The following is a 27501-nucleotide window of genomic DNA, read 5'->3' on the forward strand; positions in this document are numbered from 1 at the left end:
ATTTAATCCAATTTGGATAAATGAGTTAGAAGACTAATTCATACTAAATTTGTCCATCAATATATCCGATCGACACCAAATCCCACTCTAAGTCAAAGGGCAGAAAGGGTTATTATGGTTCTTATGTGTTATTTTGACGAAAATTGAGAGAGCAGAATTGTGGAATAATTTCATTTTCATATATCTCATAAAACTATATTTGGTGTTAGCTTTATAAAGAAAAATCCTAACTATATAAAATCCTATGATTTATGGGATACTCTAACAAAATAGGAAACTAACTAAATTAACCTAATTCTAGGAATTTTGACTGTTACAAACAAACTCTCCTAAATTAGCATAATTACTATACATAGCAAAATACAAGTCATTAATTTACAACCATAGTTCACGTTTTCCCACATATTTAAAAAACAATAATGGCCTAAAATGGGGTTTCCAATAAATAAAATAATTATTTTCAAATAATAAAATATAAAGTATATTAATAAAATAAGTGTTAAATCCATATATGTCTTAAAAGTGATAAAATATATCATAGTTATTAATTTAACATATATGATAACTCCAAACTTAATTTTCATTATTCAAAGATACTTTAACTATTAAACAAAAATGATATATTTATTAATTGAATATTTAAGATCAGACTTTGATTATCTCATTTGAAAATCAATTGATATTCAATGAGGATATGTCAAACCTTTTATGGTATTTGACATCATACCTCACAAACCGTTCTAAAATCCATCATTTGGGTGATCCATCTTCAAACCTAAGAGCAATATTGTTCCACCTCAAAAGGAATTAAGAAATCATAAAGTTTTTTCTTTATTATTTTAATATTTTAAATACAATAATGAATAATATAACTAAAAAATAATAATATAATAAATCACAATCTTTGACTTTGAGCTTTGATGGATTGCTTACACTTTCAACCTGTATTAATCTTTAATATTTTAAATTAAAAATTTTCTAACCTAAATCTGAATCTAACATATTCAATCTTCCTAACTCGGGCCTGATCATTTGGCCATCGTTTGGACCCACCAAGTTGCATCCCTAACATGGGGGCTCCAATTGGACTCAGTCTACACATTTGCAGTGTCAATTTTGACTTCATCATAGAGGTGGGTTTCTGATCTAGCAAATTAAGAGGGATGGCATGTTACAATTGATGTTCTTTCCACCTTCAATTGCTAGGAATATACTACCAGTGTTAGTATTGGTCCAGTAGGTGATTAGAGATGTAATGGAATATATAGAGCGTCGGTTCGATATTTATATTACTCGAATCTCGTGATGGTTTTTTTGTACATATCCTTAGTTCCCCTTTCTGAAATACTTTTCCATTGCCTTTACACTGCATCAGAATAAATATCGGAAGTAGCTTTCTATCAGCATATCAATGCACACACACACCCCACATGAAAAAGCTAGCTTGTCCACAAATTCCAACTGTTAGCCATGCAATTGTGTTCCAAGAGGTGCCAACTAGGCCTCCCATGGCACGTATTTTCGCGTGCCTACACACTTCTCGAGCACTATGACACACCTCTCCACGAGCCAACCTGCACCTTGGACCAAGCCTGCAGGTTCCGCCTTTATTTTCTTTCGTCTCTATCGCACTTGCACCAAACCCTACAACTTTTTCTCCCTATAAGTTCATCCTAGGAGCACTCAGTTTCCCAACAACCAAGCTCCTTTCTGAATATTTCCTCTCAATTGTCGCCTCTTCTTCAACTTTGATCCGCCCATTAACCGCTGGTGAAAATGTCCAGTATTTCAATGGCGATCGACTTACAGTCCATGATGCACGATGGTCATGTTCGTGGACACCACGATAAGTATGGGCATGTTTACCGTACAAATGACAATGGAGGCTGCTACTATGCCCTCACTGCACCCAGAGAAGGCGACGGAGACGACGACGATGGTGATGGCGGTTATGATTTCGCCCCAGCTGCGTGAAGGGAGAATCGGTAGCTCATTAAAACTCTAGCTCGGGAGTTTGTAATTTAGTCGATGGGCAGCTCTTCGTTGGTGGATGATATATATTCCAACAAGACTGCTGCTAATGAGGTGTAGTGTGATGATAAATTAAGTAATGATCAATATTAATATTATGATCATAGAATGCCTTTTGTACTAAACAAATATGCTTCTGGGTGGATGTGGTGACCTGAGCCTGATAAACATGAAAATTTGTGATGGGGATAGCTAATAATACTTTAATCATCATCATCATAATTGTAATAGTAAGATGCCATCATTGCATCCCCTGATGATGCATTCATGATAATGATTGGGCTCCATTAATCCGAACAGCATGAATGTATGATGATGGATGCAATATAATAGGACTACACCGGCCCATGATAGAGGAAACTCTAGAAAATCAAATGGTTGTTGATTAATTAAAGAAAAAGTCTTCTTAAAACACTGATTAACAATGAATGATTTCGGAGTTTTGTTGTCTGTATGGTATCATCACAGTATTCATTCATAGTACGAGGTTTTGGTCTGCATGAATTGTACGAAGATTGGATTAATTATGTTCATGCACATCACCTCTGAGTTAATTAAAGCAAGCATACATCATTCTTTCATTCCTTTTCCGGTCTTCTTTATTCTTGTAAATTTATAAGATTGAAAACAAGTTGAACTTTTTGGGTCATTGTTGATCATGCAATTATCTCATCTTGAGCATTATCTTCTTCAACTTCTTCTTAATTCTTTCCTCTTTCTTTTTGTTTCATCTTCATTTCTAACCTATACGAGCACTGAAAAAATTTGCAAGTTGTATAGCTCTGTGACAAGTAAGGTTGTCTTAGATCTAAGTAAGGATTTCCAATTAATAATGGGCTATAGCTAGAATTAGAAAAAGTTTCTCCACAATTGAATATAAATTAAGTCATGTTACTAGTCCCCATTTTCAGTCTGTCGCAATTTACCCATCACGATCAGCAACATGTATTAGGTAAACCGAGAAACATAATGGTAGGTCCTACTCTTACTTTCTTGGGTTTTCACAATATATACTAATACAAATGAATGTATTCTACTGTTATATTTCTTCAAATTTTTGGTCAGTACTTAGGTGTAATTGGCTAACTAAGCCAATTACAGTAGTTAGTTTCAGAAGCCAGCTTTTAAGCCAGACTTAAAACCAAGTTGACCTTTCGCCAAGCGTCTCCTGCTGGTTGCCTCATGAGCAACCCCAGGAGTCCAAATACCACATTGAAGGAAAAAAACGAAAGTGACCATACCTTGGAAAGTTGGACTCCACAAGGGCGCCCTTTGTTGGAACCACTTATGCCCTGTCATATCATCACTCACATGATGAATACTATTTAGAGATTCCTGGGCTGAAATTTAGCGGAATGGTCTATGGCCTATGGAGAAGTAGAACCCACTTCAAAAGGCATTCACTAGCTTTCCAGATTTAGCTGTCGCTCCACCTGGCAAAAAGCCTCTCATTTTCCATTGACCCAAGGTGTTGTTGTCACTTGCGGTTTTTCCTACATGTCTGCTGACTTATCATTTGGTATCCTAGGTGGCGGAATCACGTGGCACCACGTTTCAGTGGCATTGGGCCATGCACAACCTTCATGCATCACTCCACAGATCACCACGTGTATACCTTACGCCAGCGCCTTCTCTACCTTCTATATAATCACCGTCTTCGAATTCCTTTCTAATTCAACCCAAATACCCCAACCTCCACAAAGTCCTAGCCCTTTCAAAGGAAACCCACCTCCAATTCTGCTCTTCTTCTTTCTTTGTTCCAGAACTCCATATAGAAAATGTTTCCCATTTCCAAAAAGGTCATTGGCTCATGGTGGAAGACGCATACAGATGGAGATGATGATGGCGATGATGGATACGATTACGCCCCAGCTGCGCGTACAGAAAGAGATGGAGATGATGACGATGGGGATTATGACTATGCCCCGGCCGCATCCATGGAAAGTGTTGATAAGATGATGGTGGTTATGACTTCAAAGGCTTCTCCAAATTAAACCCCAGTCATGGTGTGCTTTTACCCCAAATTTTGTAGGTGACCATCACAGGATCCAACGCCATGTATTATTGAGCCTGGATGCTGATGCATGGAAATCACATTATAATGGTGGGTCTAGTTTTCTAGAGAGTCCTTTTAGAAGATATGTTACATTGGTAACGAGATAAGGTTGCAATCCTTATGTGACCAGTGACATAATGTTTAGAGCTTTGTTTTTTCAATTCGGTAGTGGAGGAAATAAACAATAGCTTTACTGCTTATATTTTAGAATAATGTTGTTATCATATTAATAGTTCTCATAGTGTATGTTTTCTTGGAGGAGAATGTTTGCCTGCTGGTAGTATTCCTTATATGAGTAAAGTATGAAGTATAGCCAAGGAGCAGTTTGACGATTAGTATATGTTATAATGCCTAATGGGACCCAAAAAATCCCACTTAAGGGCATTCAGTGATTTTTTATATATGTTACCAAGATATGATCATAAATACAAAATGCAAAGGCCGAGTGCCTTAAAGAGTGTTTTAGCCACAGCTCAAATGCCTTGAGTAATTCTACCCTTCCTCATTCTTGGACCTCACATCAAATGCAGACAGCCAGGAGTACCAGCCACCCCTCGTCTTTGGTAATTCTACCCTGGTTAATATTGTGACTCTTCCATGCTGCGTCTCAGGGTCCTCTTCAATATATACCTCCAGCCTGCTAGCTTCATTCATGGTTTTATCTGCAGATGATCATAACCTTATCTTTTTAGGCACAAACAATTCCTTGAAGCTTCAGCATTGGAATCAAAATATTTTGTTCCGTTTCTGTGAGCCACTTCTACAGATTGTGTGGGTTGGTCACAAAGTAGCGCCCAAACCTTTGGAATGTTCCAAAAATCAGGCTGAGGCGTTGGGACTAGCTGAAGAATGTCTTACTCTTCTCAAAATCTTCAACATCTTCAAACAAGCACCCTAAACGCCACAAAATCAAGCAAAAAATCCTTTTACGGCCTCTCCTCGTCGCAAGAAAATTTTCTTAGATAGCTGGATCCACTGCTGAGAAACTCTTAGTTTTCTACTCACTTATTCAATAGCAAAAGCAATGTGTGATGTTGAGAAAAATTGCAGATCTTCCACATCTTCCGATTTGAGCTGGAAAAATTCGCAGAAAAGAGCTCCATTCATCACAAAAGTACAGGAACTGGGGTTTCTTCCTCCATTTCATTTTCATCTAAACCCAACAACGGCTTAGCTATAATATCCAGCATAGAATAAATCTCCCTCATTTCTGGGTGAGATGCATCTCCAACCAGAAATTCATGGACAATGCCATTAACCTCAACTGAACTACACCCAGGTACCTTCTTTACGCCCAAATCTTTCATTTTTCTTCTCACCTTCGTTACATCTTCCCACCTGTCTGCAGAAGCATAGATATTGGCAAGAAGGGTATGAACACTGGAATCACCTGATTCAATACCCACAAGCCGTTTAGCCACTCTTTCACCCATCTCAACGTTGCCGTGGGTTCTGCAAGCACTAAGCAAAGCACCATAAAGTGGAACTATAACCTCATTGTTTACATTTGGACTCTTCTCTATCAACTCCTCTGCTTCATCTAACTGCCCAGCACGACCGAGGAGGTCAATCAGGCACCCATAGTGTTCTAACTTAGGCTCGATTCGATAAACTGCGGTCATGGATCTAAAATGTTTCCGACCTTCCTCCACCAATCCTCCATGACTACAAGCACTTAAAACACCGATGAAGGTGATATCATCAGGTTTAACACCAGTTTGTTCCATTTCTGAGAATAACTCAAGTGCTTTGCTTGTCTTGCCATTCATAGCCAGCCCACAAATGATTGAGGTCCATGAAGCTGTATCCTTTTCTTTTAAACCTTTGAAAATCTCCAGTGATTTCTCTATGAACCCACATTTTGCATACATTTCAATGAGAGCTGTACCAACAACTGCATCTATCATAATTTTATTTTCATCTATGTATCCATGGATCCATTTCCCTTGCTCCAGAGTTCCCAACTGAGCACAACCAGTGAGAAGAGCAACCAACGTGAACCGATCAGGACTGACCCTTTTGATTTGCATCTCTCGAAAGAGGGCCACTGCCTCATCAAAACGGTGAAACTGCACATACCCATTAATCATAGCCGTCCAAAGAACAACATCCCTGACTGGACTTCTCTCGAAGAGTTCTCTGGCTTCATCCAGCTGACCACAATTTACATATCCAGACACCATACTAGTCCAACAAATCACAGTTTTGATTGGCATGTCATTGAAAATTTGTCGGGCAATACTCAAATGCCCACACTTACAGTACATGTCTACCAATGCATTCCCTATTTTAATAGTGAATCCAAGTTGCTCTCTAACATAACGATGAATTTCCTTCCCAAGTTCCAACATTTTCAACGCTATACAAGCTGAAAGAGTGCTCACAACAGTAGCTTCATTAGGCCTCAAACTACTCTGCTGTTGCATACGCCGAAAAGCATCAACCGCATCCTCATATCTCCTACACTTCACATACCCAGAAATCAAAACATTCCAAGAAACCACATCTCTCTGAGGCATTTCCTCAAACACCTGCCTCAAATTCTGAACCCTACCCACTTCGGCATACATGTCCATGAGGGAGTTACAAACGTAAGTATCAAACTCAAGTCCACTCTTCACCACAAACCCATAAACCTTTTCACCCTCCCGAACCTCCCCTAAACATCCAATAGCCTTAAAAACAAACGGGTACGTAAAATTATCAGGAGACAACCCCTCCTCTCTCAATTGTCTAAAGAGCAAAACAGCTTTCCTGAAACTACCATTCTTCGTAAATGCTTTAATCACGAGATTGTATATAAACAAATCTGGGATATCAATGTAATTGAAGATTCTCTCCGCGTAGTGCAAATTTCCAATCGATGGGTCTGTGCAGCAGACCATGAACTTGTTGAGGGTGTCGCCGCTTTGGTGGAATCCAGTTCGGAGGATCTGGGTTTGGATTTGTTTGAGGTGTTGCATGGATTTGCAGTTCTTGAGAAGGAATATGCATGATTTCTTGGTGATGTGTGAGGAGGTAGATAAGTGGAGTGGCTTTGAGAGGAAATGGAGGGAAGTGAACTTGAATAACTGAAATTTAGTTTGGGAGAGCATGTGGGTAGACAAATCCTCAAGCCTATGGCCCCTCTCAGTCATCGATTATGATATATATGGTAATTTATGCCAAATTTATATTAAGTTATGAAAAAAAAATAGAAAAGTAAATAATTTAAAGTCTAAAATTAAATTATTTAAAAAAAAAAAAAACAAGCACATGTGATTCCAACAACGTGAGGGACTTGCTCTCTACACGTATTCTAGAGGATGGGTACGTGTCATTTTCACTTCAAAAATGAGCTTTGGGAAATTATTTAAGTATATAGAATTCAAATTATTTTTAAATTACTCAAGTTGACTTTGACTTTTAAAAATATAAAGAATAAAATTCTAATTTTAATATTTATTTAGAATTTTGTTTATATTTAAAATTTAATTTAATTTAATTTATACTTAATTCTAATTAATAGAATTTTTATGGAATCCTAATATCATGAAATATAAGGACATATATGGATTATTTTAATAAAAGATATTAGATTATCATGATAGAAGGAGTGGTCAAAGAATTATACAGGAATTTTCAATTTTCCGCTGCTATTCAGGACTTGGTCGCCTTCTAGACCAAATGATCAGAACCGTCCATCACCCCAACTTTTATCGAAGCAGTGTCCCAACAAAACTCTTCCGTCGAATTACTGGACCCACTTGAATTATTTGCGTGTCAGGGTCCCTGTGTCCCCATGAAACGACGTCGTTCTAAACCACCCATCTTCAAACCGACAACCTTGTGGACTTTTGGCCACGCAGATCTCGCTGGGAAAATCGTCTTCCTCACGCTTCAAATCCACAGCATCCATTCCAAAATGCATATCGTCTCTGACTCTCATAATCCAAGCCCATTTCACCTGTGAAGCTGTTTTCATCTCTCACTCTGCCAAAGGTCTCTTCCAATCCCAATCTCTTTGTATTTTCTTTAAGATCCCAAACTTCTCTGCATCCCATTGATCGGTCTATCCATTTCTTCTAGGGTTTTGAATCCGTCGCTATAATTTCTATTGTATCAGTAATTTGTTTCCATTTCTGATAAATCTAGCCAAATTAAGTGGATCAACAGAATCTTGAGGACCCACGTTTTAGTTTTTGCAATGACTGGTTTTGATGCTTCGTTTCCTTTCTATTTCGCTGCATTTGTCAATGCTCTCCATAAAGTTCTTTGATTGGTGAGTGTCCACTCAATTTAGCATTGAATTTGAAAAAAAAAACACCTAGAAAACGATGTCTTCGACTAGATTTGATTCGTCGAAGCAGTACTATGCCACGAGCAGTCTCGTAGTGGGTTACGCGCTGTGTTCAAGCTTGCTTGCTGTGATAAACAAGATTGCCATTACTCAATTCAACTATCCTGGCCTTCTGACTGCATTACAGTATCTAACTTCAGCGTTAGGTGTTTGGGTTTTGGGAAAATTGGGGTTTTTGCATCATGATCCGTTCACATTGGAGATCGCAAAGAAATTCTTACCGGCTGCACTTGTTTTCTACCTTGCGATCTTTACGAACACAAATTTGCTTCGCCATGCCAATGTTGATACTTTTATTGTATTTCGGTCTTTGACGCCCCTTCTGGTTGCCATAGCAGATACGACATTTAGGAAACAGCCATGTCCGTCAAAGTTAACTTTCATGTCGCTATTGATCATTTTGGGTGGTGCTGTTGGGTATGTAGCCACGGATTCAGCTTTTACTTTAACCGCGTATTCATGGGCATTTGCATATTTGGTGACAATTACATCGGAGATGGTCTATATCAAGCATATGGTCACAAATCTTGGTTTGAACACTTGGGGTTTTGTGTTTTACAACAATTTGCTGTCTTTGATGATGGCACCGGTGTTCTGGGTTCTTACAGGAGAGTATGCTGATGTGTTTGCTGCTATGAGATCGGCTTCTGGGAACTGGATGGATTCCAGTGCACTTTTTGCAGTTTCATTGTCTTGTGTGTTTGGATTGCTTATAAGCTTCTTCGGGTTTGCAGCTAGGAAGGCAATCTCTGCCACAGCATTTACAGTGACTGGTGTGGTTAATAAGTTTCTTACAGTTGCGATCAATGTGTTGATTTGGGATAAGCATGCTAGTCCATTTGGGTTGGTTTGCCTCCTCCTCACAATTGTGGGGGGTGTTCTTTATCAGCAGTCAGTTACTGGAGCTGGCAGTGCTCCTTCACAGCGTGATCCCGCTGTGTCTAAACAAACTGACGGTGAGAATGATGGTGATTTTGATGATGAGAATCAAGCAAAAGGAATATCGGGTAAACTTGCTGCAGTATGACATTTATTTCGTATCTATATTGTCATTAATGAAGAGGCAAGTTTATTTGTATGAAGTTTTATTTCTAGCATTAGCAATTTTAGAAAATTTCATCCCTGTATTAGATCTTCCTCAGATATTATCTTTTGGAGAGTATTGATTCTATGAGTTGGTTTGGTTGGGCTTTGGTTCTTTTTTACCTATTCACTGGTGTTGTTTCACATTGCTTTAAAGTAGTAGTTGTGGTTGTTCTTTTCAGTTTGTATGCTTGGCTACAGCTTCACTAAAATTGAGGAATATGATCGCAGGTGGCCGGAATCTAGGATTAAGACTATGGGACAGTATTTGATAGTGTAATGTGCTTAATAAATTCTGAATTCCAATACTGATAATAAAATATATCTATTCATGTTGTTTTCTTTCCTCTGATGAATCTATACATAGTTGAGTTCTGAAATTGAGCGTATCTCCTGCTTCATTAGTGGCGCAATGTGCTTTGACAATTTTTCCTCATTATGATTTGATAAATTACTTGTTAGGACACCATAGAATCCTTAACTTCTATTCTCTTCATGTTGTTAGTGCCTTAGTTGAAATGATAGCACCCATATACTCAGAGTGCTATCTCTGTTTAGCAACTTATCTTTGCAGATTTCTTGATATCTGTCATAAATTATTTCCATCCAATGTAAAATATAACTCCATGTATATGATTTTGCTTTCCACCCAAATACATTTCCCCTGCTTCATTGTCATTCTTAAATCTTTATGATTTTTGTCTACTAGTTCCCTTCATGATCACAATGTACTTAAACCAAGTCTTATTAAATTATGTATAGGTACACTATGATTTTATGCCATTTGCCTTTTTCCGGTTGCATTTATCTGTCGTGAAACTATCATTTTGTTGCAGTGACACCATAATGTGGATGGATTTACATGGCCCCATGCAGAAAGGATTTGATTTTCATTTGATGTTGGATGACCCTTTTAACTATTATGGAAGGTTTCAATTTATCAAGCATATTCTGTTTTAACTTTCTTTGAATCCATGCCTCTCAAAATGTCAGGTACATCAAAGTGTGCAAAGTTTTAACTGCAGCAACTCTTGATGCTGGCTGAGTTTTTGGACTCATTTGCTTAGTCTGTGAGGATGAAAGAGAAAACAGCAAATCTTTCAATTAGACAATGCTGTGTGCTGAGTCAATCTCATTTTTTTTTTTTTTTTTTTTATGGCCAGATGTAAAATGAAGTAGAAATTTCGAACAAAAAAGTATGGCATTTATGAACAGGCTGTCTAGTGAATTCCTCTGCTTTCTGAGATTAAGCCAGGTGTGGTGATGGGCCAAAATGGGCTGTATAGTTTGCTGCTTGATGGCTAATTTCAGGACAATAATATGAAGCCTTGTGGTGGGAGTCCTTATTCTTGGAAACCCAAAACTTCAGCGGCTGCTTTTGCAAGGAACTTTTAGACGAGGCTCGGTAGAGGGCTGAAGTAGATTTAGGAATTGAAGATGAGGGTAATCATACAAATGAAATGGGTAACATTCTAAACAGCCTCCATAATACATCTGCAAAATCAACACCTTGGATCTTGTCTTTTGCTCCTTGGTCAGTTTTTCCCAATTCCTTTGTTTCCCTGGCTTAAAGCCTCTTCAATTAATCCAATTTTTTTAAGACATTGGTGGAGTTATATAGAAAGCGAGTTGAATCAAGTAAAGAAACTTGAATCAGGATAATTCAATACGCATGCACAAATATTCTGAAACCTCCCATCACAATATGGGCAAAAACTCAAAAAACTTTTCACTGTACAGGGTGGGGTGCTTACATCACCAGAAGTCCCTGCACGAACAAGATCCCTTCGTGAAATGATGAAACCGGTTTCTATCTCGTACAATAATCTCCCTATTGTACACTTCGGAGATGAACTTCATTGCAGAGTGGCAATCACTACACACACGAAGGTTTTTCACAACTCGAATTGGTGTTCCAGGTGTTGTACTTAAGAGCCCGAATGCAATTGCTAGCTTCTCACTATGGAGGCTAAGCTCATTCTCCTTTTCCTTTTCATCCATGTCAAATAACACTTCTGATTTATCAGGAACATAACCAGCTGACTTTAACCTGCGCATCATGTCATCCAAGGTTTCATAAATTTCTGAGGATTGTGGATGCGAGACATCACCCTTGACGAACTCATGCACAACACCACCAACCTCTATCACACTGCAACCTGGGGGCTTCTTAATGTTTCTTTCTACCATGAGTTCCCTCATTTTTTTAGCTGCTTCCCAGTTCTTCATTGAGCTGTATATGTTTGATAAAAGCACATAGGTTCCTCCATTTTTCGGGTCTAGTTCTATAAGTTGTTGGGCTGCTCTTTCTGCCACCTCGAGATTGCCATGAATTCTGCAGGCGCTAAGAAGGCCTCCCAAAACAAAATAATCTGGCGCCATTGGCATGTTCTGTATCAAATCCTCTGCTTCAGCTATGCGACCAGCCCGCCCTAGCATGTCAACCATACAACCATAATGCTCAATGCTAGGCTGAATGCCATATTTATTAGGCATGGAATTAAAATATGCAATTCCTTCATTCACCAATCCTGCATGACTGCAAGCAGCCAAAACCCCAACGAAGGTGATTGCATCTGGTTTCACCTCACTCATCTGCATCTCATGGAAAAGTTCCAAAGCTTTCAACCCTTGTCCGCACATCGCAAGACCAACAATCAAGGCTGTCCAAGTCATAACATCTTTTTCGGGCATCTCTTGGAAGACTCTTATTGCACTTTCTATACTTCCACATTTTGCATACATGTCCACAAGTGCCGTTCCCAAGGCAACATCCACCTCAATTTTCTCCTTCTCAATATAAACATGCAACCACTTGCCAAGCTCAAGAGCACCCAGATGAGTGCAAGCGATCAATAAGCTTGCCATGGTCACCTTATCCCCTTTAACACCGCTGAGTTGCATCTCATTGAAGAGTGACAAAGCCTCCTCATAATCACCATCCTCAACATGTCCATTAATCATGATGTTCCAACAAAACAAGTTCTTTTCAGGCATCTTATTGAATAAATCCCGGGCAAGTGGGTAGCAGCCACACTTGCAATAAACATCCATGAGAGCAGCGGTTAGGACCGTGTGGAACCCGATTCCAGTCTCATCAATATACTTGTGCACCTGCTTGGCCGTTTCTAAATCTCTTGATCTCGCACATGCTGTTAACACATTCACCAAAGTAATCTCATTCGGCTTCACACTCGCAATTTCCATTCTCCTGAACAGCTTGATGGCTTCATGGGGCAGATCCCATTGCGCATAAGCCCCAATCATGGTTGCCCAAGAAACCACACTTTTGTTAACCATTTTATCAAACACTTTTTGGGCTGAAACCAAACATCCACAATTCGAGTACATGTTCATCAATGTGTTTTGAATATAAGCGTCAGACGCGAACCCCAATTTTGTAGAGTGACATTGCAGCTGTTTTCCTTCACACAAAACCCCACATGATTTAAACAAAGAAGGGAATGTGAACCTGTCGGGGTCCAACCCCTGGAGCATCATTAGTTGATAGAAAAGAATAGCTTGGCGGGGCAAATTCTTGTTGGTGTAACCCCGGATTATGGAATTACAGGTGAAGGTAGTGGGATTGGGGATTTGGTTGAAGACGAGACGGGCGTAAGGGAGGCTTCCAGAGTCGTGGAGGGCACAGAAGGCGACGATTTTACTGGCAGAGAAGGGATCGACGAAGAGGCAAGTCCTGAGCATTTGGGCATGGATTTGCTTGAGCTGGGACATGGTGGTGCATTTTTCCAGTGATAGCAGACATGGGTGTAGTTGAATTTGGCTGTTAATATTGTTGTTGTTAGCGGTGGTTGCAGCGTTCCTCAAAGGAAGAGGATTTTCCGTGAGTAAGGGTGGTCTAGGGTGGTGGAGGGATAAAGGAGTAGCCATCTCCGCCTTGTTCCTGTTTTTCCCCTCACAATAGCTTTTAAATGTCAACAGTTTGCTTTGCTTCGATCAAATTCTTTGAAATTTTAGGACGAATGAATGGACATGGAACAAAGAATGAATGCACTAAAATTTAAATCTAGAAATTTCTCAGGGGGTCGAGCCTCTTCATTTTTTGGCGACGCAGAGTGCCGGTGACTAAATATCTTATCATCAATGTTTTCAGAACCGGACCGGTCATCGAACCGGAAAAATTACCGGTTCACGGTTCACTGGTCGGACCGGCGGTCGAACCGGTTGAACCGGTGATGTAATAAATATATAATTTATATATTATATAAAATTAAAAATAATTATAAAAATTAAAAATATATAAAATTATAAGTTTTAATAATGTTTGGTATATTAAATTAAATGATAAAGTTTAATATTTTAAATTTTATTAAATAGAAATATGTAATATTTAAGAATGAAGATATATTTAAGATGAAAAATTTTATAATATTTAATTTTATCTTTCTTTTTTGTATTTTATTGTTTTAAAATTATTCTATTAATTAGTTTATATTATTTTTTTATAATTATTATTATAAAAATAAATAGGAATTTAAATATTTACATTTCTTTAAAGATTTTATATTATAAAAATTTGAAATAGGAATATATATATTACAACATTGCAAAAGTCTAGCCCTCATGCTTCCAGCCCTCAAAAAGGCCTTAGTACTATTCCTAGTCCCACATCGGAAGCAAATCAATTCCTTGTGCTTCAAGTGCTCTATAAATAGAGACCTTGCAGCATGCTATTCAAGCCAAGCAAGCCAGCGAATTGGGCTTGGGGGCATGGCCCAAGAGAGATTTTAAGTTATAATTTTGTTGGATTGGGCCTGGTGGCTTGAATCAAATATGGGTTATAATTAGTTGAGTTTTGAAAGTATTGGGCAAGGAATTGGGCTCGTTAATGGGCCTCTTAATAGTAACAAATATTTGTAGAATAGGAAAAAAAAGCTTGGCCGGTTCGTAAAAAACCGGACGGTTTGACCGGTTTGGCGGTTCAACCGGCGGTTTGACCGGTTCAATACCGGTCTGATCATAAAACGGTTCGTTGGACTGGACCGAACCGGAAAGGTCACCGGTCGACGGTTCGACCGATCGGACCGGCCGGTCCGGTCCGGTTTTTAAAACATTGCTTATCATTATACTGTGAGTCTCAGCTTTCTGAAACTTTTAACTTGAAATTTTCTTCATATGGAAATAAGAAAATATTATTTTTTAAAAAAATATTTGCAATAAAAATTATTTTTTAAATTAAGAAATTATTTTATATTTAATAAAAACCATGGTATTAATGATCTCATTTTAGAAAAGAAGAAAGGATGACAAAAGATTAGCGAGAAAATGATTCTTAGGTGCCTTCATATTTTTATTTTTGTGAGTGAAGGTGGTTGAGGTGAAAGGAGGCGTCTCTTATTCAAAGCAAAATAATTGATCAACACCTCATCTTATCATAACATCAATAATAAGAGAGCTTAGTTTAACAGCGATTTTCATTTTGCTCTACCCCTGACCGACTCTGAAATGACAGAATTGAAAATAACATCAAACCACTACATTACGTAGCCAATGCCATGACCCACCCCTCCCGGAATCAGCATCAGCTTGACCTAGTCGCGTAGTCGCGCATGCCCCTTGCCCTCACCACACAACAAACATAATGTTTACTTTTATATACAACTTCTCGCCTGCTTTAACTTAATTATTTGTAACGCTGTCTATGTATTCATCCATTTTCTGATATTTCCGCATTTTATATGCACTAGGAATCAATCAAATATGTCAACCCTCCATCGAAATCCACTCACATACCTTCTACGTTGTCCATTTCTCCCGACCATGACGACCCATCCACATTGGATGCTTCATCGGAACATTTATTTTCTGAGTACATGTATTTGTCTTGTCTATCATTGTTTTTAAAAAAACTGTAATCACAATCCATTATTTATCCAAATACTTCACAAACCGCCAACTGAACTGCAACTATATAAGTGGGACAAACTTGATTGTTCTACAATCCAACTCTGCTGTGACATGGACAATCACCGGCCCACTGTCGGCTTCTCCTGCCTTCCATCAGAGCTTCTTCAGAGCATATTCCTCCGCCTCGCTCTGCCGGATATCGTCCGTCTAAGATCAATCAACAAGTCCATTGCCTCCATTGTATCTGACAAAGACTTTGTTCGTGACTGCAACACTCAGTTCTTATCCGCCAATTGGCTTTTCATTTACAGCAAGGGATGGCGTCGTGACTCGGTTCTTCACGGCTTCACCGATCAGTCTGATCACTGGTTCAAGATTCCGATTGCCGGATTATTGATGCCGGTGATTCATGCAACTGAAGATCTCTATTTTCTGGCTGCATCGGGGAATTTTTTCTTGTTTGTGTCCAACACTCGCAAGGAACTCCTTTCGGTAAACCTTTTGAAAAGGACCGTTAAGAAAATCCCTCCAAGCCCATTGGGCCCACGTGGTACTTCTTCGTGGCGGCGGTCCGGCATGAAATTAGTGGCTGGGCCGCCTGGTTCGGACTCTTTCCGGTTTTTCTTTGCTGAGTTGGTGGAGAACCGTCCGATCATGTTCGAATACAACTCGGATGATGACAAGTGGCAAAGCCTGGAAGCACAAGAAAACCATGGGGATTTGCCGCGTGTCTTTGAAGGAGCGGGTCCCTTGATTTTCTTAAGTGTGGTTAATGGAACGAATGAAAGCGTGGTGCTAGCCATCGGATCCCAAAGCAACAACACACCAGTGGTTCTAAGGCCAAGGTTTAGTGGAGGAGCAATTGAGCAGCGGCAAGTGGCCGTTGGATTTAGTTGGGGGAATGGGATCAATCGGTTACAAGTGTACGGTGATGGATACATGATGATTGTCAGATCAGATGACGTGGATGATGGTAATACAAGGGAGAGGGTGTTGAAGGAGATAGAAATGTGGGGGTTGAGCCCGAATGGAAGACGGTGGGAGCGTATTTCAAAGCTCCCAGGGGCTACAATGGAGCAAATAAAGAGAGCGTATGGAGTGATAATGGGGTGTGTAGAGGAAAGGAACGGGACAATCAGGGCCCTACTGATGTCTAATTACCGAGGCTTATGGCACATAATTTGGCTGTCTTATGATATAGGAAGGGATGATTGGACGTTGCTCCCCCTCCCTGATTTCGATATGAAGGGTTCGAACATGGCCGGAATCACCTTCTCCTCTGGGCTCACCTTGGTCTGACTCTGATTAATTGGCATCTCTACAACTTGATTCTTACAAGGTAGTGTGGAAAATGCTATATCTGAAAAGTGTGGGCTGAAAAGGTCGTATGGGTTGGACTTTAGCCCAACACATTAGGAATATCCATTTATGGGCTCTCCAGGAATATGGGCTTACACAGGGGACATGAGGGTGGTTTCATTCCACAATGCATAGGCCCATAACTAAGGGAGGAAAACGTGAGGAAGGTGCCTTGTTCAAATTCATAAAACGTGGACGCTTCTAACTCAAGTGTTATAAAAGGTGATACGGTATTTCACTGAATTTTGTTTATTATGGTAGGAGTAATAATATTTTCTGTCATCTCGATTTGTATTTTGTGATGATTATGAATCCATCTAATGAGTGATGTTATCTGTCCTACTTAATGATGAGAGATTAGCTGTGGCCTCCGAGTATGATCTCGACGGCCCAATACTAGAGAGAAAAGCAAGGCAGGGTGGTAGCTCCATTACAGGAGGACATTAGCTGTGCTTTTGAATACATTTATCTTATTAAGGCTAGAGATGAACAAACAAAAAAAAAAAAAAGGCGATAAGAAGATACGCAAAGCCCAAAAAAAGCACGTAAAACCCGAAACGTCGCAGACCTTTGAACCAATGTCCTGTAAGGTCTTTCACGGATCCTCGTCTGGAGATATTATAAGCATGAAATCTCCACATATTTAGTAAATAGTATCTTGTAAAACTAAACTGACAGAGACAAGGCCTATCTCGCTCTTTTCTCACAGGTGCAATAACGTGATGGTGTCAGCTAAAAGAACGGAATGGACACACAATAGAGGTGTCTGTCCCAAACACAACATGTTCTCTAAGGGAATGCTGGTCCCAACTCCCTCCACTCCCCCCACAAATTTATATTAGGCATTTGATTCCCACATCGCCCCCCTAGGGTCCTCTCCATAGGAACACATATCTCACCGTTCACCATTGAATTCGAGCTTTTTGGGCTCTGTGATGGTCCCATATCCTGTATCATCATCCCACTGGACCACCTTCCACACCGTCCGTTTTAGGAAACACATTCTTTTCCTCATCGATCTATTTTTCTTCCATCCTGGTAAAATTTTCCCCCTCCTGGCCTTTCATTCTCATCTTCAAATTCTCCATGGTCCCTCCCTCACTCCCATCCCATTCTCCATAAATTACCTTTACCACTCCACTGGCCCCTACCTCTACCTCAATAATTGCCCTTACTTTTAACTTCTTTGGCTTCCTCAATCATGGGATGAGCCTTGATTACATAAACCATCTATCTCATTCCACTCTTAATCTTATGCTAATGCCCCAAATAACAGACGTAGTCTTATTTTAACAGAAAATGCAGGCCTGTGATCGAGCTTTAATTCCTTAGAATGCAGGCAGTGTCATGATAGGTGCACTTGAATTAATGAGCTCACCCATTGACAAAGAAACCTGATATTTATATACCGAGATGGGGAGACAATAGTGAATAAGACCATTAGATTTATAAGGAGACCTGTGTCTGAAAATTGACTCATTGGACTATTAAATGGATGCGCTCTGAGTCTTCCTTGCATTGCCCTTGAGTCTTGGGTATATGGGAAGTGGTGAGAGACATGGTGCCCCATTAATTTAATCAACCCAACTTGCAAATATCATCATAAAAAAAGAAAACCCTTCACTGTCTCAATGATGCTAAACACATATACTTTAATCTAAGGTTGCTTCATCTGATGTCGAACCCAATATTAAATTCACAAACACGTGTTGCTGTAACCGACCGACACATGTCTCTGTGCCGAATATTCGCCCTTTCCATGGAACCACTCCCCATCAAGGAACTTACAAGTCACAATGTGCATTCAGTTTGCGCTGGTTAGGTTTCATAAATCGTACGGCATCTGCATCACCAAGTTGGCGATGGAGATGAATCCCTCCGAGTGGGCCCTCCAAATCAATGGGTCTTTTTCTCACAGATCACAACCCCTCCGTCAAAAGATCGGATGGCCTTCAATGCCCATTTCCCGAATTTTGTTTATGATTGGGTTGTATATGGATGGGATATCCAAACGAGCCCTTGGCGAACAAGTAAGATAGGCACTACTGTGAAAGAGGAAATAACAAGTTGATTTATTAAACAAATCAATTCATTTCAATCATTTTATTATTATTATTATTATTATTATTTTAATCTTAAATCAATTTGAGTCATTCAATGTTGTTAAACGTCGTTTTCGGTTTAAGATTTAAAATCCATTTACATTCATGCCCCATTTTCATATTTGGTATAACCCCCTTTCACTTTTCCTATTTTCAGCTAGCTCTCCAACTTACGAAAATCCTCCTCATTTGATTTGAAAGAGTAAAAATAAAAATAACTAATCTTGGGTAAATTTTTGTGGCACTCACCAGAATTAGATGGAAGAGCTCAATTGGTTGGTAAGGAGTAGTTGAGATCATAAGATGTAAGGTGTGGCATTCCATGAATTCAATTAAACACCCTACATGCCAAGGAGAAGTCTTGCTATTGAATTGATGTTTAAGTGTGGAGGAAGGTGTGCAGTCCCATTCTTGTAAAATTTGGGTACATGGTTTTTCATAAGATTCTGTTGGTTTCAGCCAGAAAAGAATGGATGAGAAAAGTTAGAGAGGGGTGAGAAAGAAATAAGGGGAAAAAGTAGGGATGTGATTGCAAACAAGTTTTTGACAATGGATGGGTAGAGTTTGATGGTCATGACTCATGAGTCATACATGATCCATGTCATCTCAGGGCCCTACGTCCTTTCTCTCTCATTCTCAAAATCAATACTGGCTTTCCCCTTTACCAATCACACACTCCCTCTCTCTTTCTCTCTACGGAAGGAACCCATTTTCCCCTCTCCTTCGCCTATCACTTCTCACTCCCCAAGTCTACTCACTCTCTCTCTCTCTCTCTCTCTAGAATCAGGTATGATTCCCACAATCCATAAAGCAAATACTTGGTATCTGATTTGAATTGGAAAACCCATCCCCCCACGCAGCATCACTCCCATATGGGGCCTTACGACTCTGCCATCTCTACCGGCAGCACCACCAGCTCCCCCTCTTCTGCCGCCAAACCCTCTGAGATCGATGGACTTCTCGCCGGCGCCGGCTACAAGGTCCGCTCTACGGAGCTCCATCAAGTCGCCCAGCGTCTGGAGCGACTGGAGACGGTGATGGTCAACGCTCCGTCGGAGATCTCACAGCTGGCCTCCGATGTTCTTCACTGCAACCCCTCCGATATCGCCTCCTGGGTGGACTCGATGCTCTTCGAGTTCAATCCGCCCGTGTCAATACCTTCTGATCTATCGGATTTTTCTGATCTCACTTATATTGACAGCGTGGTGAGCCCCGCCATAAATCAGACGGTTTGCAACAATTCGTGGGTGGAACATCATACACCGCAGCAGCAGCAGCAAGAACTCACTCATCAGTTGACGGTGGTTACAGCGATGGAAGAAGATTCCGGTATCAGATTGGTGCACATGATGATGACGTGTGCTGAGTCAGTCCAACGTGGCGATCTACCCATGGCTGGATCGCTAATTGAAGAGATGCAGGCTTTGCTGACTCGTGTAAACACTGGCTGCGGCATCGGGAAAGTCGCTCGCTACTTCATTGACGCACTCAACCGCCGTGTATTCACACCGCAGGCCCCCTGCGCCACTGGCTGGTCTAACGAGAACGAGATTTTATATCATCACTTCTACGAGGCTTGTCCGTACCTGAAATTCGCTCACTTCACGGCTAATCAAGCCATCTTAGAAGCTTTCGACGGCCACGATTGCGTCCACGTCGTTGACTTCAACCTAATGCACGGCTTACAATGGCCGGCTCTTATTCAAGCCCTGGCCCTGCGTCCCGGTGGGCCTCCTTTACTCCGATTGACAGGCATTGGCCCCCCATCGCCTGACGGCCGCGACTCGCTCCGAGAAATCGGTCTCCGGCTCGCGGAGTTAGCCCGGTCCGTCAACGTCCGCTTCGCTTTTCGTGGTGTGGCAGCTTCGCGGCTGGAAGATGTGAAGCCGTGGATGCTACAGGTGAGCCCAAAGGAAGCCGTAGCTATAAACTCAATCATGCAGCTTCACCGGCTTCTCGGATCCGGTCCAACCCGGGTGTCTGCCATAGAAACGGTGCTTGGGTGGATCCGAAGCTTGAACCCGAAAATCGTGACAGTGGTTGAACAGGAAGCGAATCATAACCAATCAGAGTTCTTGGATCGGTTCACCGAGGCCCTGTACTACTACTCCACAATGTTCGATTCCCTAGAGGCTTGCTCTCTCCAGCCGGAGAAAGCCGTAGCCGAGATTTACATCCAGAAAGAGATATGCAACGTGTTGTGTTGCGAAGGGTCGGCTCGAGTGGAAAGGCACGAGCCGTTGGCTAAGTGGAGGAATCGGCTTGGAGCAGCAGGGTTCAGGCCGTTGAACCTGGGATCCAATGCGTTCAAACAAGCCAGTATGCTGCTGACGCTGTTCTCGGCTGAGGGGTACTGTGTTGAGGAGCATGACGGGTGTTTGACGCTAGGCTGGCACAGCCGCCCTCTCATAGCGGCTTCGGCTTGGCAACCCCTCCTAGACACAGTTATAAATCATAATAATCTCCTCTAAAACTTGTAATTGGATTTTGGTTGCATAGTCTATTCCTTGAATGAAATCAATTATTTCATAAACATCCCCTTCCTCCTCTCCACAGTCAAAGGAACTACCCATACTAGCTTTCTCTATTTCAATTATAATCCATACCAATTCTTATTAATTTCTCATTTGAAAAAAAAAAAAAGAAGCCAAACTTTGGATGGATCCATGATCTCAGATGACCCTTATTAAAATGAAAATGAAGCGGAGATTAGGCATTCCAGCCGAATCCAAAAAGCAAATTCCAATGCAGAAGCAACCATTTGATGCAAGGCTATTACAAAATGCTAAATGAGGAATTGCTTTGAGAGGTAGAGCTAATTATTTCGCAGCATCACTCTAATGCAGCTTTGGATTGCTGCCTGTGACCGACTGCCCACTACTTAGCCACCCAAGTTGGCCTATTTCAAATTCAATGCTACAATGTAAAGTGAGCATTTACCAAAAACAGTAGGAAGCCTTCCACCCCATTTCCCGGCCTTTGCAATGGTGGGTACTGGACCAAGTCCCATTCAATTTAACCCTTTTAGCCTTGCAATAATTGCCGTGTCGCCTGCCCAACCCTTCTATTAGAAGAACAATCACATTTCAAATGGTACCCCATTTAAGGCAAAACAACTTTTGCCCACCACACCCGCTCTTTCACCTTTTCTCTCACCTGGCCTGCATACACTGAATATACATAAGTGTATACCCTTGGACTCGATTTCATAACAAAGGGTGATGAATCATCATTTATGGTATTAATTTTATTTTATTTTTCTCAAAGTAAATGATTCTTTCATACACTCTGAGATAGTTCTATGCATGAAATGAAATGTGACATGTATGGAAGAAAATGAAAGGGGGGCATTAAGCAAACGGGACCCAAGAGCGTAATAATGAAGGGAGTGAAAGTATGGTCACATGAGGGGTCTGTCCACCTCTGCAAACTGTGCCTGACCCTCACCTGTCCTCCCTTTTCAGCTGGCTCGCTGGCTGACTTACAGTTTTTAGGTTTCATCTTTGCATTTTGGTTATCCTCTCAATGTAACCACTTGCCATGTCGACGACGCACATTCATCACAACCCAAAAAAAAAAATTAAAGTTTACCAAACACAGAGAAAATAAAAGAAGATTCTTCATATATTCACTTTAACTGGTGGTGGGTACAACGCAAGATTAAAAATTATGTATACAGTGTGGGAGTGTGGTTAGGAAAAAGGTGAGGGTGGGGAATATGTGGGAGGTTTATTGAGTGAATCACGTGAAGGAGTTAAGGGGTGGGGGGAAGGAAGAGAGGACGTAGTGAGGTGTTTGGGCACACCCAGTACCCACACTTGCATGATGGCCAGGGACCACACATGCCCTGCAACCCAGCACCTTCACGTGTCAATTTTCTCCCACGTGTCGACATTGATATCACCCTTCCTCTCACTCTCTTAGTTTTGGTACTGATTGAGACTCCTCTTCAACTAAAGCGCCCTCACTATTCACTATTTATCGGAAGTCTTTCCTCTCCATTAATTCAATGCCACTCATCTTCTCCAGTCATATCGATATTTATTTTTCTACTGTGTGAACCTTCGTATTGATCAGGACATTAAAAGGTGCAATGTGCTTCCAAGTCTTGTGTTGATTTATCAGTTTAGATTAAAAAATTATTTTATTTATGCATTGAGTTCGAAATATTTTCCTTCCAAATATTTGATTGGTATCATTCAATTTCAAGCTACTTTAAAATTGATTCTTCTATGAATTATATGCATATTTGAAGCAATTAGAATTTGAATAATATAATTATAAGACGTATATTTTGAAGAAAGTACAAAAAATGAAGTTATGAACTCAAAAAAGAGATAAAATGTTCAAACATTTTGAAAGGTGTTCAAGCGTTGACCTATAGGACAATTGAACATCCTGACCTATAGGACAAGCAAACACCCTCCCTAGTACTCGAACATCCCCCAACAGTCAAATGCTAGTCTTCTATGTTCACATGGTTAAGTCTATTTCACATATTCTAAATCCATTCTTCATATTTTTAAGGGTATTTTTGTAAAACTAAATTTAAAATTGTTCTTCAAAATTATTTATTAGGTTTCATAGATATATGATTTTACACACAAGAATATAGTCATCCCTATAACCTAAATTCTCCATCTCTCAAGCTTTCAAGAGAAATCTTGAAAGAATTCTTCAACAAAAAAACAATGTTTGATCCACTAGTTTCAACACATGGTTGAAAGTGTTCATTAAAGAACACGAGGTGCTACGTCGAGTATTTAAAGTCCTATATAGGTTTTGGCTAGTATAAGACTTATAAGTAGGTGTATCCGAGTCAGGTAATTTTGTATGCATTTTTTCTTTTATGGTTATTAGATTTGTTTGTGGCCATTTAATCTATAATTTTTTACATCTACATAGTTTCTAGGAAACTTTATAGGTGGCCTTTCCACATAACATATGTTATATTTGTGTGGGATTGAATGATTTTTAATCATTATTGATACAAATTAAAATTTTGATGAAAATTAAATATTAGTGATATCTCTCTTGGACAACCTATTCACCATTTTCCATCCCTCTTGGTAGTTTTATCAATTAAGACACGATCTTATAAGTGTTATTACAGTTTTCAATTTCTCTTAGATAACTCATGATTCATGAAACCACAAAGAGTTAGAACATTTATAAACTGTTCACCCGTCATTATTGAAATAACTACCTTAATTAAATGGTTTAAATGAATTTTTTTTAAAAAAAAATATAAGGTGAAAAGGTATGCAATGCAATGGAGTAGGGGGTTTTATTTATAAGAATGGTAGGTCAATAGGTGAATTAAAGATCAAGCCAAAATGAGATAAATTAGATAATAAGGGAAGTGAGACAAATGTTAAAACCCTTCATTGTATTTCTAATTGTGTGAGTTTTAATGAGTTTTGTAGGAGTGCAACCTATAAATATGTTAAAGAGACATGGAAAATATTAGCAGTAACTCACCAGGAGCACTTTTACTTTGAAGTTATCCAAATTACAAATATTAATTGCTAAATTTGAAAGTATTGAAATAAGTGAAGATAAGACATTATCTAAGTTATATACTAAACTCAATGATATAGTAAATTCTTGCTTTAACTTAAGAGAAAGGATTTCCAAATCAAAGATAGTAAGAAAAATATTAAGATTTCTTATTAAAAGAATTAGACTTAAAGTGACTACCATTAAATGAAGCATGGGGAAGTGAAGTCATTAAATGATTTTTGAAACATATCTTGTGTTAAATAGAAATTTGGCTTGAATAAAGTCAAATTTAATGTTGTCAAATTGAAGACCCTAAATTAATTTGATGAAATAATTAGGTTAATGAATTGATGATCTTGGGAAGGGTGTAATTGTTTTTAACTATGAAGTTGATTTTCAATTATTATACATGTATTCTTTATGAGCTTGAAAAATCATTGATTTTTTTTTCAATTACATTGATTTGATTCATTTTATCATTTGTAAACTTTCACTTTTATCTAGGCATAGTGAGTTAATTTTTTTTATTGAACTATTTTCTATGAATCATAATTCTTGAAGATTTAATATAAATTTCAAAGTGATTTGAGAGTAATTTAGGTGATGTTCTCAAGGTTATCACATTATGGGTTGTTATGTAGGTTAATTTTGACATTTCTTATGTAAGATACACGTTTGGCATGCTTGAAATGATGGAAAAGAGCATAAAATATGTATGCAAATTTTGCTTTAGACATTCAAATGCTCAATAAAGGATGTCATTCAAATCATTCACTTTGTTGAGGCACGTTCAAATGTTTTATATTGGATGTTCCAACGTCCTTTATGAAAACATCATACCGCAACTTTAAATCCCTTTCGTGTTCTTATTTTTCCCATTTTGCGTTCCTATGCTCATTATTTTAACTTCTTATGCGTGTTCTCAAGGTTATCACATTATGGGTTGTTATGTAGGTTAATTTTAATGTTTCTTATGTAAGATACATGCTTGGCATGCTTGAAATGATGGAAAAAAGCATAAAATATGTATGCAAAATTTGCTTTAGACATTCAAATGCTCAATAAAGGATGTCATTCAAATCATTCACTTTGTTGAGGAATGTTCCATTGTTTCATATGGGATGTTCCAACTTCTTTATGAAAACATCATACCACAACTTTAAATCCCTTTCGTGTTCTTATTTTTCCCATTTTGTGTTCCTAAGCTCATTCTTTTAACTTCTTATGTGTGTTCTTTAGTGGCTTTGCACAATTCTACATATTTGACTTTGTAGAGAATTTCAATACGAAGTCCAAAACACTTTTGACCATACATTTTTCTAGGTTAATTCCTATTTCTTTTGTTTTCCTTCTTTTTCCTTATAGCCTATAACAAATGTTCCAATAGTAGGTAACCATCTCGTTCTAGGTCTCCTTGCTCTAGGACACTTACCCATCTTTTATACGATTGATAACTTACTTTTACAATACTTCCAATCTGTAGAGCATAATACTACTTTCAATGAGCGATTCTTCAAGTAGCATGTTGAGGTTAAGTGTCAAATTATCTTTATTTATTTATTTATTTCAAGGATACTCTTATTCCCTACATTTTTCATAATTAGGGCTAAGAACCTTTTGTTTCTATTTGAGAGGTTGCATACCATCACTACATATAGATGTTCTATGCTAACATCTATGAGTACATGCTTGGGGTATAATTCAGTGATTTAATAAATGAATTAGCCTTTATAGTAACCTCATGTTTGATCTGTCGAGTGTTAGACATTTGATCATATTGAGGCATTGCTCTACCCAGGGTACCTAATGTTTCGAACCCCTTATCAACTAAGTATGAGGTTGTTGCTCATACACTTTATAGCAAGGCTTGTCTCTTACATATTTGCATTCCTTTAATAGATGTCATTAAGCTAGCATGACTAATTGATGCATTCAAGTGCAGTTTATTCTATCCAACTTCTCATTACACCTAGATTTATTGTTCGACTACTTGTTTCATCCATTATCTCCTTATTAGGAGGGAGATTAATATTAGGAGATTTATCCTTGATGTTATGGGATCCTACACCTTTAATTCATGCGTAGTTGGTTTACTTTTCCCCATTATCATTTCTTGGATCCTTCATAAGTAAGGGCTCGACTTCTAGCATGAGCTATCTCTCCTCCATTAGCTAACACCTATCCATAGGATCTCTTGGTCCAATCATGTAAGTCATATTGCCCAATTCACAACCAAGAAGGATGGGGAGAATGATATTAGAGTTGTAGAGTAGGACCCAGATGATGCTGAACCATCTAAGAGTCATAGTCATGCATCACATAGTTGTGGTAGAGGTTATGGATATGGAACAACTCTCTTATAAGCCAAAGCTAGTTTAGGGGTCGATCATTCTAATGATTTAATGCCACTTTCTAATAATCCTTTCATACTTAATCTTTTCCAATATACTGTTCGATCAATTGTCATAATATTTGTGAGCATTGCCTCTACTAACTCATTCTTAGGATTGGTTAGACTTGGATCCATAGCATGGACAAATGACTTACTATATTGAAGTTATGGATCACATCTTAGCCAAGATCAAGCTCACACATATTTTCTCCTCCTAATATAGACATATAGGCATCATATTTTGTTACTATTTGGTTGTTTCATATATTTTTTTCCATTTGAGATGTATTTTAGGTATTATGTAATATTTTTATTCATATATTCCTTTTTATATATTTTCTCTTCATATTGTTCAATAAATTGATATAATATTTGTGAGCATTGTCTCTACTAACTCATGCTTAAGATCAATGAATACTAGGATCCAAAGTATGGAAAAATGACTAGTTTTATTAGAGTCGTGGATCACATCTCAGCTAGGATTGAGCTCATATATATATTTCCTCCTCTTGATATGAACATGTAGGCATCATATTTTGTCGCTATTTGGTTATTTCTCATCTCTTTTCCATTTGAGATGTATTTTGGGTATTATGTAACATTGTTATTCATATACTCCAGTTTATATATTTTCTCTTTCTTATGACCTTACATTCATAGTTATTTCTTTTTCATTTATTTGTCATTCTTGTGACAAAAAAAAATGGAGTAATGACTATTTTTTAACTTATTTTTTTAGTATATTTTATTATCTACTCTTTCTCTACCT

The 27501-nt window shown here is 38.9% G+C and overlaps 5 protein-coding genes across 7 annotated transcripts; 3 read left to right on the top strand and 2 right to left on the bottom strand.

The window, feature by feature from the left end:
• Positions 1-4395: 4395 nt before the first annotated feature.
• LOC117924667 (pentatricopeptide repeat-containing protein At1g31430) lies at positions 4396-7182 on the bottom strand. Its single transcript, XM_034843368.1, has one exon. It carries the CDS (start codon positions 7180-7182, stop codon positions 5194-5196), a length of 1989 nt encoding a protein of 662 aa, XP_034699259.1. The 3' UTR covers positions 4396-5193.
• A 733-nt stretch (positions 7183-7915) lies between these two features.
• LOC117925176 (GDP-fucose transporter 1) lies at positions 7916-11027 on the top strand. Of its 3 annotated transcripts, none has more exons than XM_034844090.1 (2): positions 7916-9433; positions 10503-10666. In XM_034844090.1, exons 1-2 carry the CDS (start codon positions 8404-8406, stop codon positions 10526-10528), a joined length of 1056 nt encoding a protein of 351 aa, XP_034699981.1. In that variant the 5' UTR covers positions 7916-8403; the 3' UTR covers positions 10529-10666. The 3 variants fall into 3 exon arrangements, with proteins under 3 accessions (XP_034699981.1, XP_034699982.1, XP_034699983.1); XM_034844091.1 differs by lacking the exon at positions 10503-10666 and adding an exon at positions 10673-11027 and having other exon boundaries at positions 7917-9433; XM_034844092.1 differs by lacking the exon at positions 10503-10666 and adding an exon at positions 10346-10496 and having other exon boundaries at positions 7917-9433.
• Positions 11028-11264: 237 nt separating this feature from the next.
• On the bottom strand, positions 11265-13400 carry LOC117924796 (pentatricopeptide repeat-containing protein At2g29760, chloroplastic-like). Its single transcript, XM_034843508.1, has one exon. It carries the CDS (start codon positions 13398-13400, stop codon positions 11265-11267), a length of 2136 nt encoding a protein of 711 aa, XP_034699399.1.
• Positions 13401-15391: 1991 nt separating this feature from the next.
• Positions 15392-17078, top strand: LOC117925502. Its single transcript, XM_034844522.1, has one exon. It carries the CDS (start codon positions 15489-15491, stop codon positions 16674-16676), a length of 1188 nt encoding a protein of 395 aa, XP_034700413.1. The 5' UTR covers positions 15392-15488; the 3' UTR covers positions 16677-17078.
• A 2422-nt stretch (positions 17079-19500) lies between these two features.
• Positions 19501-21373, top strand: LOC117925655 (DELLA protein SLR1-like). The gene has a single exon (XM_034844720.1). It carries the CDS (start codon positions 19711-19713, stop codon positions 21307-21309), a length of 1599 nt encoding a protein of 532 aa, XP_034700611.1. The 5' UTR covers positions 19501-19710; the 3' UTR covers positions 21310-21373.
• The last annotated feature ends 6128 nt before the right edge of the window (positions 21374-27501 follow it).

Source organism: Vitis riparia, chromosome 11 (genome assembly GCF_004353265.1).
Source record: "Vitis riparia cultivar Riparia Gloire de Montpellier isolate 1030 chromosome 11, EGFV_Vit.rip_1.0, whole genome shotgun sequence".
Taxonomy (NCBI): Eukaryota; Viridiplantae; Streptophyta; class Magnoliopsida; order Vitales; family Vitaceae; genus Vitis; species Vitis riparia.

Excerpts from the sequence above, each read along its gene's own strand:
- LOC117924667 (XM_034843368.1), bottom strand. The coding sequence starts at position 7,182 with ATGCTCTCCCAAACTAAATTTCAGTTATTCAAGTTCACTTCCCTCCAT.
- LOC117925176 (XM_034844090.1), top strand. The coding sequence starts at position 8,404 with ATGTCTTCGACTAGATTTGATTCGTCGAAGCAGTACTATGCCACGAGC. Across the intron at positions 9,434-10,502 it reads TCAAGCAAAAGGAATATCGG|GTACATCAAAGTGTGCAAAG; the intron begins GTAAACTTGCTG and ends TCAAAATGTCAG.
- LOC117924796 (XM_034843508.1), bottom strand. The coding sequence starts at position 13,400 with ATGGCTACTCCTTTATCCCTCCACCACCCTAGACCACCCTTACTCACG.
- LOC117925502 (XM_034844522.1), top strand. The coding sequence starts at position 15,489 with ATGGACAATCACCGGCCCACTGTCGGCTTCTCCTGCCTTCCATCAGAG.
- LOC117925655 (XM_034844720.1), top strand. The coding sequence starts at position 19,711 with ATGGGGCCTTACGACTCTGCCATCTCTACCGGCAGCACCACCAGCTCC.